This window comes from Paramacrobiotus metropolitanus, unplaced genomic scaffold (genome assembly GCF_019649055.1).
Source record: "Paramacrobiotus metropolitanus isolate TYO unplaced genomic scaffold, Prichtersi_v1.0 Parri_scaffold0000111, whole genome shotgun sequence".
Taxonomy (NCBI): domain Eukaryota; kingdom Metazoa; phylum Tardigrada; class Eutardigrada; order Parachela; family Macrobiotidae; genus Paramacrobiotus; species Paramacrobiotus metropolitanus.
The window spans coordinates 308400-325745 of NW_026570331.1; the positions used below are offsets into that span (position 1 = coordinate 308400).

The 17346-nt window shown below is 44.8% G+C and overlaps 3 protein-coding genes across 3 annotated transcripts; 2 read left to right on the forward strand and 1 right to left on the reverse strand.

The window, feature by feature from the left end:
* Window positions 1-1834: 1834 nt before the first annotated feature.
* Window positions 1835-9127, reverse strand: LOC129597903 (uncharacterized). The gene is made up of 3 exons (XM_055495603.1): window positions 7788-9127; window positions 7651-7730; window positions 1835-7591 (listed from the first exon to the last, which is right to left on the reverse strand). Exons 1-3 carry the CDS (start codon window positions 8993-8995, stop codon window positions 7188-7190), a joined length of 1692 nt encoding a protein of 563 aa, XP_055351578.1. The 5' UTR covers window positions 8996-9127; the 3' UTR covers window positions 1835-7187.
* Window positions 3265-4602, forward strand: LOC129597923 (uncharacterized protein F54H12.2-like). The gene has a single exon (XM_055495630.1). It carries the CDS (start codon window positions 3265-3267, stop codon window positions 4600-4602), a length of 1338 nt encoding a protein of 445 aa, XP_055351605.1.
* Window positions 9128-11233: 2106 nt separating the features above from the next.
* Window positions 11234-17038, forward strand: LOC129597925 (kelch-like protein 3). The gene is made up of 11 exons (XM_055495631.1): window positions 11234-11386; window positions 11993-12123; window positions 12378-12654; window positions 13072-13312; window positions 13645-13781; window positions 13850-14246; window positions 14430-14501; window positions 14955-15139; window positions 15965-16181; window positions 16319-16366; window positions 16857-17038. Exons 1-11 carry the CDS (start codon window positions 11234-11236, stop codon window positions 17036-17038), a joined length of 2040 nt encoding a protein of 679 aa, XP_055351606.1.
* Window positions 17039-17346: the final 308 nt, after the last annotated feature.

The following is a 17346-nucleotide window of genomic DNA, read 5'->3' on the forward strand; positions in this document are numbered from 1 at the left end:
GTAAACGCCATCGCAAAGCATTAAAGCTCATTGCACTGCGACGCTATCCTCTCAAACAAAAGCGAATAATCTTACAACAAGGAGGATTTATTGGGGCTATCTTACCGGTTATTGCTGGGGTCCTAACATCGTTGATTGGAAATGGATGGGTACTATATTGTTCCTAGACGCATTATGGAAGAGCGCCTGCATGAGAAAATACAAGTTAACAAAGAACCTCCGGAAGCCAGAGCTGTTGTTTCTTTGGACGAACTTGTTGCCAAAACCTTAAGACGAACCGATATAAACGAGTATGAGAAAGCCGACCTGCTAACAAGCATTTTGGAGCGTTTCTTAGCATTGAAACAAAAAGTCTTACCTGACGAAAACCCTGTGCAATTCTCCGATGAAACCGTGTTGCAACCGGCACCATTAGGAGTACAACAAGAGCTGGAAAAGTTTCGCAAACGCAAAAGAACTGACGAAGATGAAATAGAACAAGTGCCAAAGCAACCGCGCCCACAATTATTTCCATCGACGTTGCCAACCAAAGGGCAAAAAGGTATCTGGAAGACGATCGAGATGGTCCAATAAAACATGGTCGTGTCGCCTTGTTTCCACCAACACTGCCAGCAAAAGGACGAAAGCGTAAAACCGCGGACGATCATCCAAATAGCCGTAAACAACGCCGTGTACCCTTGTTTCCATTATCCATTGGAAAAAGGAAAACGGAAAGTGCCAACGAAGATACCGGTCGGAAACTGCGTTCCCGAACTGTTCAAAGTGGTAGTGGTCAACATAGGATTCAGTGGATAACCTTACCATAATGTCCAGCTTTCTTCCTACTGTATTGCGACTGTGTCGGATATTTAAGATCAATTGCGTATCCAGTTGTTGCAATAATGGAGAAACTGATGAAAAAATATCTGAACCCTCGCGATCCCGGAAGTCTTGGCGGCGTCGACAGGTTCCGAAAAAGTTTAAAGACCAGAGCCGACAAACGGAAAGCACAGGCGATCTTGCAGGAGATCGATGCCTACACTGTCAACAAAGAATCACGCAAACGCTTCCCGCGCAACCGCATAATAACAACTAAACTCCGCCAACAGTATCAAGCGGATCTGGCCGATCTAGCCAAGTATTCGAAGGAAAACGATGGATACAAATATTTGCTGTTTGTTATTGATTGTTTTTCCAAGAAACTCAGTATTCAACCTCTGAAAACCAGAACGGGTGCTGATACCAAGGAAGCGCTAACCAATGCGTTCAATGATTTGGGAGAGCCGGAAAAACTGCAATATGATAAAGGGACTGAGATGTTGAATAGAACGGTGGCCAAGTACTTGAAAGACAAACAAATTCAATTCTTCACTTCCGAGAACGAAGACATCAAGTGTTCGATGGCGGAGCGCGTTATTCGAACCATCAAAACGCGGATATTTCGATTGTTTCGGTCCCGCTTATCGACGCGCTATATTGACAAAATGCAAGACCTGGTGTACTCGTACAACCATTCCAAACACCGTGCGCATGGTATGCGACCCAGTGATGTACGGCAAGACAATTCGTTGGCAGTGTACAATGCTTTGTACAAGCACAAAGACGTCAAGAAGCCACGGTACAAAGTCGGTGATGCCGTGCGGATTGCGGTGCATAAAACAAAGGTGGAAAAAGGGTATACTTACCGTTTCAAAGAAGAAATCTTCTACATCCATCAGGTGATCCCGCATCGTATTCCGGTCTATCGTTTGAAGGATTACCAAGATGAAGTTATTAAAGGAAAGTTTTATGAGCATGAACTGTCACCAGTCTCGAATCCACAGCATAAGGAACACGCAATTGATTTTATTGTTAAGCGGCGCGGAAAGAAAGCATTAGTCCGTTGGTTAGGTTACGGACCCGAACACGATTCTTGGGAACCACTATCATGTTTGAAGGAGCGCCTTTCTACATAACCTTACCCAGTGATGTCGCCACAGAAGCGGCCAACACGCCCTCCAACTGGACTACCAAACTGAAGCATCCCATTACCTTGAACGGCAAATGGGAAATGGCCCTGGTGGAACTGCAGTATTTAAATTCTTTCTATACTCTACCTACCGAGCAAAAAATTCAACTGGATATTGTCCGCGAATTTCGGGTTAAAAAAGAAGAAGACTTTATTGATAGCGTCAATTACGTTGTGCACCAAGAAATTTTGACGGTTCCTCCCGGAAATTATAAGAATGCCGAGCTTTTACTGCAAACCGTCAACAACTTAGCTCCTACAATCGGACCGTACATGGTGGATGACGCTGTACATCAGGATAAAAGTGCTTTGCCGGATAACAAAGCTTTCAACTTGCAATTTTTAACCTCAACAAACCACCGAGTGAAACTGCTTATTGGCAACGATCGAGTGTCAGTTACGTTTCCCCCTGGATCCGTTACCTTGCAAAAAATACTAGGGTTTGAACAAGCGGAATTTAAACCAGATGTACCCGCAGAAACTCACTCCAATGCACTGGGACCCTTTCCGTTTGTTACCAAAACCAGTAGCATCAAGTACTTGTCATTCCTCAGTAAAGCTCCTCCACCTAAACTGACCACCTTCTTGTCGGAACGACCGGTGAACACCATGCTGGGGAACCAAAGCCTGTTTCTGTACAGTGATGTTGCAGACTACAGCCTGATTGGTGATACTGCCGCGCAGTTTTTGCGCGCTGTACCTATTAGAGGGGAGGTCAACCAAATTGTGGAAGCACGTTTCGACATTCCCCACTATGTTCCCGTATTACGCCAACATTTCGAAACTATTCATTTAACTATTGCCAACGACCTGGGTGACGACGCTAAATTTCAGACGGGAAAATCACTAGTAAAATTACATTTTCGACCACAACGCTTATACTGAAAATGCCCCTCGTCGCCTATGTCCCAGACCCGCGACGCTACGAAAACGTTTTCGTGAGCCAAACGGGAGGAAGTGCTCTCATTCGCTATCGTGGCACACTACAAAATGGATCCGGGTTCCCACAAATTTTGAAGAATTTATTTGCCAAAATTACCAACTTTGCCAAACCGATACTGCGTAGAGCAGCGCCGCATGCTAAAGCTGCTTTGGAAGCCGCCACCCCTCACTTGCAAGATGCGGCAACCGGGGTTATTAAAGAAGCAGGAGCGGCGATTGGTAAACGCCTAGTTTCGCAAGAAGGAGAAGGCGTTCGGAAGAAACAACGTGTTAAACGTAAAGTACATCGCATTAAACGTATTCCGCCAACCAGCATTCCGGACTTTTTCTAAACAATGGCAATGCTCATGATGGAACATTCCGAACCGGCCATGCAGCTGGAAAATCAGCTGTTTGCCTTGCCGGCTACATTGACCGACCGCTGGCGTACCGAACACGAGAAACTGAACCCTACAACTATTTTGACCGACAATGGATCCGCTGGTGACATTAATTTCTTTATACCACCTAGTACGGCTGGTCTGCTCAGTTTGGCAGATATGATATTGGAGTTGGAAGTGGGCATCAAAGTGCGTAAAACTACCGGTGACTGGGAATTGGTAACCGCGGATGATGGGGTGGCACCGGTCAATAATTTCTTGCACTCGCTCTTCTCATCCTGTCATGTAACGGTAGCCAATCGACTGATCTCGGATGCCGCCACGTTCTATCCGTACCGAGCATACTTTGAGTCATTGCTATCGCATAGCAAAGAGGCTCAAAGTAGCCAGTTGACTTCGGCTGCATTCTATTTGGACACGCCCGCCAAACATAACGATGAGACGTCTAATCAAGGAGAAAAGAGCCGTAAGGCTTTATTTCAAACCGGACAATATGTTCAACTTTCTGGAAGACTGTTTTCGGACTTGTTTGACCAAAGCAAACCACTGTGCACAGGGGTTCCTGTGAACATCCGTCTGGTAGTCAGCCGCCCTGAATTTGCCCTGCGTGTGTGGGATAAAGATGCCACGAAAACGTTTAAGCCCTTCATTCGCAATGCTCGGTTGTCTATCCGACGCTACATTCCCTCACCGGATTTTCTGACAGCTGTTGCTGGTGAATTGTTAAAGAAAACCGTCAAATATCATGTTGAGCGGATAGTTATGCGCGTGTCGGACATTCCGCAAAAGACGCAAAGCACCGTGGTCAGCAATCTACAGATTGGGCAAATACCCAAAGTCGTGTTCGTTGGATTTGTCGATAGCGAAGATTTTCACGGATCCATCAAAAAGAATCCGTTTAACTTTCAACATTTCAACATTACACAACTTAGTGTGGAAGTGGATGGTCAGAGCTTCCCTAGCAAACCCTATATAAGTGATTTTGAACACAACTTATCCTTGGAGTGCTACGATGGTTTGCTCGATACTCTGGGATACCGACCGAGTTTGCAAGGCGGACTACCGTTCAACCGCACCGAATATAATCAAGGATATACCATATTTGGTTTTGACCTTACACCAGGACATACTGGCCGCGGACCTTTGACCTTGATAAAACAAGGAAATCTGAGTGTATCAGTTTCCTTTGCTAAACCATTGACGACAACAATCATGATGGTGTGCATGCTGATTTATGACAGCATCATCGAAATTAATCAACATCGCCAGTTGATTGCGGATTTTTCAACATGAACACGGAGCAAATTCACCACTGTCTGCAGGGAAATCCTGTTACCACCCAGCTGTTCCGCGGTGTGTTTGCCAGTGACCGAGTTCCGCCATGTTTAGCCCCGTACCCTGGAGCATGTGTAGTTAACACGGACCCCTCTGACCAAAATGGTGCACACTGGATTGCTTTGCTACAAACCCAAGCGGGAATCTTGGAAGTGTTTGATTCGTATGGTAAAGCGTTGGAAACGTATTCTCAGCACTTCTCTATGCTTGCTCAGAATAATACTATTGTCTGTCAAGACGAACAGTTTCAGTCCGAATATAGTACCGTGTGTGGTCAATATTGCTTATTTTTTGTTTTGAGACGCGCTAGCGGCGAATCTTTCACTAATATTGTACATTTATTTACCGATAATCGAACAAGCAACGACAAGATGGTGTGTCAGTATGTAAATTCTTTTTTTGATATCAATACAGCACTAGTTGACGGATCTTTTCTCCGTCAGATATGTCAACGATTAATGAAATGAACCATGCAAAAACGATCTGTTCAAAGAAATAAATAGAACAAATGCCGTGTTATACTGTAGTGACAACCATAAAATGCATTACAGAAATCCTAAGTTAAACTTGGTTCAGAGAGCAGTTTACTTGCATACGGATTTGATTTTCATGTGTATCCAAATACTTCACCACATCCAAACTTAAAGCTTGCTTAAAGCTCAGTTCTTCAAAACCAAACAAAATGCCATGCACAAAACGAGCATCCAACAGACGTTGCACAGCATCTTTCCATTCCGTATCCGTTAACACGTCCCGGAAATCAGGGCATCTTTCATGAACTAGTTTCACCATAGCATCAATAATAGCGTCGCACAACTTCTCATGACAAAGACCTTTTTTGTCCGCATCCACATCCTCAACGATTTCGTCCACACTGACAATATGTTTGAAGAGAGTGAAATCCCGTATGAGTTCTTTCAACGCTTCGTAGCACTTCTCGTTCAATGAAATCCCGTTTCTCGTGGGCATCAAATCACCTTCCTGAGACCGCTGATAGCGGCGAAAGCTGGCCACGTTAGGACGGCTCCAGCTGAAGTACACCCCTCGGTCCAGTAAGAATAAAGGAGGTAAATTTCCATTGGAATGATCCAGATCGGCTTTTCCCGTCAGCAGTAACGATACCAAGCGCATGAATCCTCTTTTGGTAAGGCTTATCGTTTTCGCCCACGTCTGCTTCCATTTCCCGGGCGGTCCTTCCTTCCATTCACCAATAAAAATTCGAGTTTCTTCCCACTGATAATCGACATGCACAAATTTCTCGTTGCCCAGACGATACACAGGACGACCGTTCTCTGTGAAGGCTAAACGAGGATGAGTCTTCTCGACACTGCACTTAGTCTTGTTGACTAGTGGCATTTTAGGCTTCGAGTCTGAACGGCGGCGTTTTAGAGATGGTTCCATTTTTGTCAGAACTGAACTCAAATGAAGTGTATGTTGAGCGCACGCAAGTTGTAAAACAAATGTTTGAAGGTCAACTGTGGTACATGGTGCCAGGTAAAGTACCTGGCACCAGGTACCATAAACCAACGCTGTTGCCAAGTGATAAACGAGTTGTGTATTTCAGTCTAGTCTTGACCATGGCTCTGCCATGTGTTTTAGATGCTGATTGGTTTATAATTGAAAAGGTACCATATATCAAACAGCTGGCCTTCTCGTGCCCAAAAAAACATGACAGTGGGCAGTACACCTTCAGCTTACCACGATCAGCCGGTAAACACGCTCGCGAGTTGCAGAAACAGGCCAAGCATTCCCATGGGCTTCTCTGGAGCACCTTTGGTGATTATCGACACAATCAAGTGACGGTTGCCTTGGAAGACATGTTTAACCGTATTGGCCGTCCTAGTAAGCTAACTTTCTATGCTAAGGGTTTGGACAAGTGCCGTTTACTGGAGCGTTATGTGCCCCAAGTGGTCAATCTTGAGGAACTAGGTTGCCCCGTCTATCACCGTCTAACAGATGTGCCCCAAACAACACTGCGCAAAGCTATTCGGTTCGGTTTGTGGTTCTACTGCCATGCCAAAAATCATGAATGTCGTTGCCGTTGCGGATTTAAACACTATCCTCAATCTGAAGGAGATTGAAAAGAAAGTACCGATGGCGCAGTATATTCCCCGCAAATTTTCCGGCTTACTCCTTCGTATTCTCTCTCCCTACAAAGCACATTGCCAACTATATTCCAATGGAAAAATCACGGTCAATGGAGCTCGTTCGGAATCTGCTGCCAGAGAATTGGTCGACAAGTTTACCAGCATTCTTCAATCAATTGGGTACCGTTGTATCGTTTCAGGATTTCGAATTGTTAATATTGTTGTCACTCATGATTTTGGTGCGCGTATACATATTGAGAAATTCAGCCAACATTACAAGTTGGAATATACTCCTGAATTGTTTAGTGGTTTGCGTATAAAATTGCCTTGGTTTACGGCTGTGCTCTTCCCATCGGGGAAGTGCAATTTTTTGGGATTGAAAGAAATGCATGACATACAAATATCAGTAAATTTTGTTGGTCGAATGATACAGCAGTTTCCTGCTACTCAATAAATCTATTCAACGGTATATCCGTATGGAACAGTATTCCAGTCTTGCGTAATGCGCCGCTTATCATACGTCACTTGCAGACGCTTAGTTACATCACTATTGCATAGAATAAGCTGAGACTTGATGCGTTTAATAACATCATCATAGTGCACATCAATACAACCAGACTTGTGCAGAATATTCATCATGGACTCCATGTTAACTTTCTCTTTAACCCGATTATTGATGGTGAATCCTTTGATTTTGACTACCGAATGTCCATCGTTTGTCGTGTAGGCATAGGTCTTGGCGCCCAAGCTGACGAATTGCGTAATGTGTTGTCCAGGTTTTAGTTCATCGGTTAAATCGCCCAAAAATCGGCCAGTAGGAGGGTCAGGCCATCCCGGTTTCGACACAAAGAAAATGGAATCTTCAGAGCAAATAAAATAAAAATAATTGCCGTTAAAACATTGTGTTACAGTTAAATACCTGTGTCGAAATACAAAAGGCGCTCTTGAGCCATATCCATAAACTGGTATAGATGCAGTCGTGCCCAACATGTGGTGAACCTAATGCAAAAAAAGTCTTAAATTCTGCATGCTGAATAAAGTTTTTACAAAACTTACGCGGCCAGGACAACATTGGTGTTCGGATTCTGCTCGATAAATCCATCTTCTTTGGTGTATGTGATCTGCACGACGTTGTCATCAAAAAGATCCCACGAATGCACATGGTGTTTGCCGGAAAATAACATTTCATAAAATGTTTTGGGGTCATGAATGTACATGGTATTCAGTTTGTTATCCTGCATTCCCAGTCGGCCCCAAAAACTGTTGAGGCATAGTTTGGCTAAAGCACGTAGTCCGGGATTTTCTTTGACCTTATCATAATCCAACTTGACCCCTTCCCGTTCTTCAAAATCAGCAATGTATTTTCGTTTTTCATTTTCCGCGGTAACATCTGATGGCCATCCACTGGCTTCCGTCTTGATTTTTAAAAAGCGGTCGATATATTCCTTGAAAAGGTGATCATCAAACGTTTCGTAATGCCACACTTCGTACATCTTCGTGACGGTATATCCCCGATCCATAGCAGCATGTATCTCTGGTGTGCACCACGTTCCCGTCAGTTCCCTTTCCGAATCCGTGTGGTCACATTTCTTGCTGTTCTGTTCTTTGACACATGTTGCACATAACGGGAAAGTCAGCTTGCCGTTGCAACGGTAAGGTAAAATAGGTAGCCACAAATCTCCCGGTGGTAGCACTGTGCAGTGGACTAAACCAAAATATTCCCGAACGTTTTGGAAGCTCTTGGTTAAAATAATAGGATGCCCTAACGGATACCGGCGGTTTTTGTTGACAAACGGGTATTCGCTGTTGACATCGAAATACTTGATCTTTTCATCGGCAGCCACCGTATGCAACAGTCGCACGGCATTTGTCCGGCCACCATAGAAAGCGTTCCGAGGGTTTAACGGTTCGGTAATCTTTATATCGTTAATGAACTTGCGCATTTCGGAATCAATGCGAAGGTCTGCGTCAAAGTCATGTTCCCAAACAGTGGTTACTGGGTGACCCAATGAGCGTAAGTACTGTTCACGGTCCATCGTCTCTTTGTAGATGTCACGCATCGGTAGGTTTCGAAACGGATGCACTGTCTCCGGGTCCATACATGTAGGGCAGCCATGGTACCAACATCCATAAAACTCGTAAATGTGACCAGTGTCCTCCTGGTATCCATCCACGTAATAAGGACCGATTTTCTGTTCGGTGCCGGAGACCACAGATTGAATAACGCAATTTTCTTCGTTTTCCATCCATGAAATCCATTTCATAGCCTTGACCGATTGCAAGCGATTGCGGGCAAACCGTTGTTGCGGAACCAGACCGATCTGATTTGCTTTCAGAATGAAGGAGCGCCAGTACAAGTTGCACAGTCCAGCGATTGTTAGAGCAGAGGTGAAAGGACAAAGTCAGTTGCTGATTTCCATGAACAGTTTGCGAAACTGTTGGCAACAGGTCCGTAAGACAGTCACGTCATTTTCGCAGTAGGCGACAAATTCCTTACGAAAATCAAAAAGACCGCTTTTGGCTTTGACATCGGCATCGTACCATTCTTTGAAAGAGGCTTGCGCTTTCTTGTCCATTGTTCGGAACCCATATTCATCCATGCTGGGATACGGCGCAACACGGTCCCAATTTTCGCGACGATTAAATTTATGAGGGAAAGTTCCTTTGCTGATGTCCGGTAATCCGAATGTCGCGGGCCATTTGGCAAGGCTTTGTGGGTTGTAATTTATGCTGTCACGAAAGTGAATATCGTAACCCGGGACATCCAGTTGCAAAATCTTTCCACCGTTCATGATAACTTTAGGGGTCACACCATTTTTTAAAAGCCACTGTAGTATAAAATATCCATCAAACGCTTTAAAATTGTGCGCGATGATGTAATGCCCTTTGTGATGTTCGCTAATCAAAAATTCGCACAGTGGGTCCGTTATGCATTTTTCTAATGGTTCGTCAGTAGAAGGAAAAGTCCACTGAGTTCCTGTATCATCTTGCACGACGGCTAAATTCGGAACCAACTGGCCATCATCTTGGATGTAGGTCTCGAAATCAAAGTAAAGAAACTTAGCATTTTCATTCTTTTCACGCTCTTCCGGGGTAACAGTGTGCGGTTTCATGAAACACTGATGGTTTTCCGGTAATACATGAATGTTGCAATTCTTACAGTATATTTCTCCGCACTGGTGGTTGTTTGATCCTTTCCGGTTCCGCATTGACACCACACACTGGCATTCCAAACAAACTTTGACTGTGCTGCACAACGATTTCCCTCGACTTTTTCTAGGAACCGTTTTGTGGCGATCGAAACATCCTTGCCCATAAAATATACGATTACAGTCAGTGCAGTGTAGAGGATTTGTTGTATCCCGCTCGCAATTCGTTCGCAAGCATTGGTGACAAATATTGCTGCACCGATGAGTGCGACGATCCGAATAACCTTTGCCGCACTGGTAACACCAATACGATCTTTTAAAGAAAGCCGGTAGCGACAACAGTAAATCGTAATGGTGACCATAAAGCAACAATACTATATGACGCTCCTTGAACTTCCCATTGTAAACAATGCTGCTTCCTTGGTCTAAACTGACCACGATAATCTGATATTCTGGGAGCACAGCTTCAAACAACAGGATATCCATGAGATCGAAGGATTTCTCTGTCAGCTTCGCTCGTTTTATGAGCTTTTTGGCTTCATTAGTTAGCATTTTTTTGCCCCGATGAAGTCGGCGAATCAGCTTCTTGTCCTTGTCAGCATACGCTTTGCCAAACACTAATGCTCTAGCCATACAGATATTATCGGTGTTCTTTATCTGCACTACAGACTTCATCTTTTTCAATTTCCGATATAACAATTGCGGAACCAACCGCCGACACCCCCCATTTGGCAACTCCGTGTATTGTACAGATATTTCAAAAGTGTCGTCAAGAACAAAATTGTCGTTTGACTGCAGTACCTTTTCAACTTCGTCCATCCATCGTCTGACATCCAGTTGCGAGCGTTGAATAGGTGGCGTCCAAATTGGTCGCTCTAACGAATGGGAATCAATCCGCAGGCGAACTAAATCTTTGTCCCCGACATCACGTAAAACTGACTGAAGGATATGTTCCAAAATAAAGGTAAGTACTACTGGAATTTCCACAAAGGGGACATGATCCAGTTGGGAAACCTACAACGGTACCTCAAGTGATGAATGGAATCGGGCTACTGTAGTTGCAACATTATTAATCAAATCATTTCGTAAAGCCTTGTGGTCGTTCTTTTGTCTTCAAGATTGTAGGTCCCTGGTTACAATCAAGGCTGCGTAATAATTATGTTATAAAAGCAAACCAAAAAATTATGAAATTTTAAAATTGAAAATAACTTTCAAACAGCATTTCGAAGTCTTTGTTATTAGCATCTGAAAACTGTAGTGGCTATAGTGGTAATATAATAATAAGCAATAATGATAATATTTATAAGAATAATAAGTTTGCAAAAAACTTACTTTTACGGTAAAACACTTGAAATGGAGCTTGTATTTTCTGGAAAACTTTTCGCCTTTGCTCTCGATAGTAACGTGATCATCGATGTCGAACGGTTGGTTTTGAGTTTCAAGGTCTTGCTGCACCGGCTTCTGTCCACCTGTTTGATTGGTAACATTTTTGGTGTCGTCAATCCGGTCCGCCAATGCCGGTGAGGTGTTACAGTCCGATAATTCAGCTGAAGACAATGTGTCTTCACACACCCAATCGTCCAAACTTGCTAAAAGTGCACAATCATCTAGGTCGTGTTGGGATAACTGGTCCATTTTGAAAAACAGATATCGAAAGGACGTACTCCGTATGGCAAACAGTACATTAAAAAGCGTTAGAAATAGCGCTGTGTACGAAATCTACCACAGCGTTTAATGAAAACGATAGGCTGGAACTAATAAGGTTTTCATAATCCAGAAGGTAACTGCATGGTTGTGAGCACGACCGGTACTTGGCACCAGGTACGCGTTACCATGGTAACGGTACCTGTACCATGTACCTCGGCCATGTACCATGGTACATGGTACATTCAATCACGGCATACTGTGTTGTGGTTAGTATACAAATCAAATTTACAAAATTATTTCCATTTATCCACATATCCGTGCAGATGCATATGCACAGGTGGTGCGTATACTTGTGCGCATGTGTGCAGATGCTCATACACACTTGCGCATCCGTGTAAATGCAAATGCACATGCGCAGAATTGGCGTGAGTTAAACAAACGTACTACTGTGATGAATCCTTGCAGGGGATTCCTTGTCATCGCAGCGTGCTCAGCATACACAGCCCTTACTTTCGCGCTGCCTTCACGCACAACTGGAAAGAATCCTCTGAACCTGTTTTCCGGCTGGCCAATATCGACAACCTCACGTTGCAGGAGTAAGTCTCCGTATTTGGTAACAGCATGGCACGGTGTCCATTCAGCTGTGATGAACTTCAGAGCGTATGAATGAATGGGGAACCTGGAAGTGCAAGTTGTGATTGAATAGTTCTGTGTTTTACCCGGAGCCGGAGAGTGGAGACTGCTTTTTGCTTTCATGGTTTGTGAATTTGAGCACCAGTCTTGTTATATCTTTCTGTTACACTGCAATAACATTTAGTGTTCCTTCACGATTAGACTTGATTCCTTGCAGGTTGGTGGCGTATGCGTATACGATGAATCTGCGCTTGAGCGATGACACCGTTGTGCCAGTCTTGATTGCGGCGCAGTTCCTGCAGATGACTCCGGTGGCCCGAATGTGCTGGAAATACGTGAAACAGCACCTGTCCAAGTCCAACTGCCTGGACGTCCACGCGCTGGCTTCGCAGCCCAGCAATCCCCGCCTGGCCAGCGCAGCTTTGCACTTTATCCAGCTGCACTTCCAGATCTTGGCGCAAAGCCAGGAATTTCTGGAGCTGGACGCGCAACAGGTACTCGGTCTGCTTTTCTTTGATAATTGTGAATGCGTGATCGCAAAATTCGTACGCTGTGTACAAATTCAATTACAAGTTGCGGTAGGATTAGAAATTTGAAATTACAGCATTCCAAAACCAAATTGGGCTTCGAATATTTGAAACGGTTCGAAATAATAAAACTAATTCTTGTAATAATTACCATTTTATTATTTTAGATGGACAGATCATGTGAAATGCTGATTTGGTAAAATAAGTACTGTACTACGAAACGATTGTTTTAAAGGGAAAATAAAGTTTTTTTTCGGTTTCGAGTTTTAATTTATTTGGACTCGGTTTTTCGAATAATTTCAAAACTGTTGTTCGAAGTTCAGCCTTAATAAGCGACTATAATTATGTCTACTTAGTACATTTGACATGTGAGTTTGTTTGCAGCTGGCTGCACTGATCGCATCGGATGCAGTGGACGTGTTCAGTGAGGACCAGGTGTGGGAGACGGTGATGCGCTGGTTGGACCACGACCGTCCCGGACGACTTGCGAACATGCCCGTCGTCCTGCACAACGTCCGTGCTCCCTTCCTCAGCGATCAGTATCGGGAGAACTGGAAGTCCGCGATGGCCGCCAACGGACTGCCTCTCGGGGAAGGGCAGGGCACTGCAGAACGGCATTCGTATGGTGAGGACTACGCAGTTGTCTGACTTGCTTTCCGCGTTTTGACTTCGGTGTAAAAATACGTGGGAGACATATGTGGCGCTGCCAAGTGTTGGTATTCACCTGAGTCATGAAGAACTCGTACTAGATACTGTTTGCCCTTACGTCGTACTGACTCGTACCTTGTTAATGAGTGTTCGTTAGCACTGTTATTGGCTAATTGTGTGAAGGCTGTTGCCGATAAGAAATAGCGACAGCGTTTCTTACAAAATTAACAGAATTACCGAAGTGCTGTACGCACGTTTTTTGACAAACAAAAAATTGACCGTTGTTTTATTTGGTTTGTTATATTCCAGGTGCGCAGGATGTGATCCTTTGTGTGGGTGGTTTCCTGGGCGACAACGACAAAACTGCCGTGTACGCTTTCAGCCCATCAATCCCAACCGTGTGGCGCTTGGAGGATCTGCCCGCTGACGCCGATGACTGCCGCACGGTGCTGCTGGACGCCGCTTCCTTTCTGATTTTCCACCATAATGGTATGCACATCGTGCAACGCGACAGCCACTACACGGGTCTCCCGTGACAAGTGGCGCGAGGTGGACCCCGACGCCGCGCTGGAATACGACGGCTGCCGCGCTGGATGGTCGCATCTACGTCTCCGGTGGCAATGCCTGTGACGATGATAGACGGAACGTGGAGGCCTTTGACCCTAAACGCAATTCCTGGAGACCAGTCGCCCCGCTGCCCGTCTACCTGACCTGCTTTGAAATGGTGGCTTCCTGCGGTCGACTGTTTGTGTTGGGCGGGGAAGGCGACGAAGGCGGCGATGAAGAGTATGGCCGATGGGTTTTTCCGTACGACCCTGATACAGATAAATGGACTCGACTGCGCGATAAGCCGACCGCAGACATCGGCAGACATGTCTGCGTGGGTGCAGAAGGGTTGGTTTTCGTTATCGGTAAGCGAGTTGAAGTTAAAGATAACATGGCATGGCATCCTTCAGTATTCACTTCGTACAGTCGATTCGATTATTTTTAACTCTGGCTTATTCAAGTGAATCAGAATGTGGTTGTATGCGGTTGTGTATGAGAATGCACAGCCGAAGCATAGGTCTGTAGAAAAACTGTAGTATATTGTATAGGTCAAGAGGATGCGAAACGGTTTGTGCGCGTGGATGCTTACGACCCCGCCACCGGCCAGTGGGTGAGAAAAGGTGGGTTCTATTTCGTTGTTAATCTTTATAGCGTGTGGAGCGATAGAATCTGATATGTTCTTCAACTTTTCTCATATATTTTTGCCGCTTCACGTTTTTATATTCTGAAGTTGGGAATCCAAGCACTTTTATATCACCACAAAACGGTGTTTTTAGAAATTAACCCAATAATCGTAAAATCCTTCTGCTTACGAAATTAAAAAAATTAATTTAATTTTTAAATTTGGTTTTACTCAGAAATTGCATAGATATCCATCATATTTTTTTATACAATCAAACTGAAATTTAAAACTCCAGCGTAGATGCAGAAAGTTAAGCGATCATTGGGAAATCGTGTAGTTCCCTTTGTGTGTTTTCCTGTACACAGAGTACAATTCAGAAATCGCAACTCAAAAGTGACCGAAATACGCAAGATATCGCAGTATTGTTGGTATTTGCGATTTGTTATTGCAGCGGATCTGATCAGGGAGCGCGTTAACCCCGGATGCGCGTACCTGAATGGGAAGCTGTACGTTATTGGAAGGGACCGATGGGTAGAGGATGGATACTCCAGCATCGAAGTGTACGATCATGAGACGGAGAGCTGGACGCTGCACGAATGTCAAATACCGGAGAGCGAGTACGGCTTCGATTGTGTGGTCATGAAAATGAAACCCGGCTGACGCACGATCCGACCAACGGCTAACCATGTGTGGTTTATTTTCCGGTTGTGTCTTGATTGCATTTTGAATTGTCAGATCCGTTTTTTGCCGTATGTTTCAAGCCCTTTTAATGACGTTGTGATGTTTTTGCCGGAATTCCTATGTGGACGGCGAAGCGATATTGGGTTTCTTCGAGAATTATTAGAATTACGGAATATAACTTATTTCACCTATTAGTGCACCTCGCTGTATACTTTTTTAGCACGTTCTTAGTTTTATCACCGTTTAACGAACACAAGAAAAAATAAAAGTCGGAAGAAATTCAGGTGCATTGCCTTGAACAGACTGCGCTTTGGCTCGCCTGGTTTGAGTAACCACTATTAAATGCCGGCAGCTACGGTTTGTTTCTCTACTGAGTCATTGATGTACTGTAACTGACGTACTGTATTTGAAATCATTGACGTACCGCTTCAATTATTTAAAAGGTCTCAAAAATAAAAGAATTTGTTTTTTCAGCAATTAGCATTTTATAATTTTAAATGGAGAAAGTATATATGTAAAATGCGGATTTAATAAAATAAGTTCTGTACTATAAAATTTAAAACTGTTTTAAGTCGCTTTCTTTGGATTTCGAACACTTTCCATATTTCAACAGGCTTCCTTTTCGTATTGTTTGATAACTGCTGTTGGAAGTTCAGCCTTACTCAGCGACTATAACTATTTGAAAGTAACCAAAATCTTCATGATGACTACACTCTACTGTGTCTCAACATATAACATTCGGCATGCGCTTAGTGGCAGTTGACGGCGCTGATCGCATAGGACACAGTGGAGGTGTGCATTGAAGACCAAGTCTGGGAGGCGGTGATGCGCTGGTTGAACCAGGACCGTGCCGGACGAATGGCGCACGTGGCCGCTGTCCTGCAGAATGTCCGCGCTGCCTTCCTCGGCGACCAGTATCGCGAGAAGTGGCAGTCTGCAATCTCCGCCTATGGAGTGCCTCTCGGGAATGGGCAGACTTCACCACGCCATTCCTACGGTAAGGACCTTGCAGTTGCTTTAATAACCTTGCACGATTTAAATTCATAACAAAATAATTCGTAATCCATTGTTGTCGTGTGATATGTAGGTCTTGTGTTTGCATTCCACTTTGTTTTATTGACTTGCTGGTTTCAGGGGTGCAGGACGTGATCCTCTGCGTGGGCGATTGCGACTTATTTGCGAGTGCGTGCGTAAATTGTTTAAAAAAGGCCGTACAGGTAAAGCGTGCAGATGGTGCGGGTGGCGGGCGTGACGTCCTTGACGAAGGAAATATGCGATAAGTAACTGCAACTCCTTGTCAAGCTGCTTTGATCTAGGGATACAACAACATCTGTGCGTATTTCGGCCGACTTGATGATAGCTTTCCACAGATGACAGACGCGGCGGCAGTGCGGTCGATTCACGCACCGTTTCCAGGGAGAGGAAGGCTTCCTTCCGCACTTCAAAAAGCCAACGCCAAACCGCTTTCACCGACACTCAATGGCCTCATAATCATATTCCGACTCTTCCGGCTTCTCCAGTAACCGACGGTAAAATCGGGGTACTGTTTGTGACGCTCGAACGCCTCCGCCTATAGTTAGCAGAAGCAAAAGGTTACAGTTCAGTTATGTACTTCTAAAATCAAAATTTTTGAAATGCCATTGCTAACAGGGACTTACCATATCGTCGGCAGGATCTGGAGGCGTTGCAGACAGTGCATCTCCGACTGTGAATCTTGACAAACTGCAGCTCGGGCTCCAGTTCGACTTCGCGGATCAGCAGCGAGAAGAAGACACAGACGGCATCGTCCAGTACCTGTTAGGCACGCTGCATGCGGCCATGACGAATGGAAATGGCATCCCGCGAAAACGCTGATTTTATCGTTCACGGAGCTGGATTTCTGTTCAGTGGCGTTGATGGAGGACGGAAACTGTCGTCGCGAACTGCTTCCCTACGACCACATTTGCGATCCCGTGGGAAATCCACCCCAGCCCGTATCCCATCGGACGAACGGTCGCTCGTTTTCCCAATCGACGATCAGGCGCGGCGGAGTGTTGTCAGTTCAGATTTCTCTTCCAGGTTGAAAACGTAGCCGTGGGGCAGCACACCGCCCAACTCTACATCTTTTGCGTTCCATGCGTACACTGATCCTCCATGTTCTTCGTACAGGCCCTGAAAGCAGT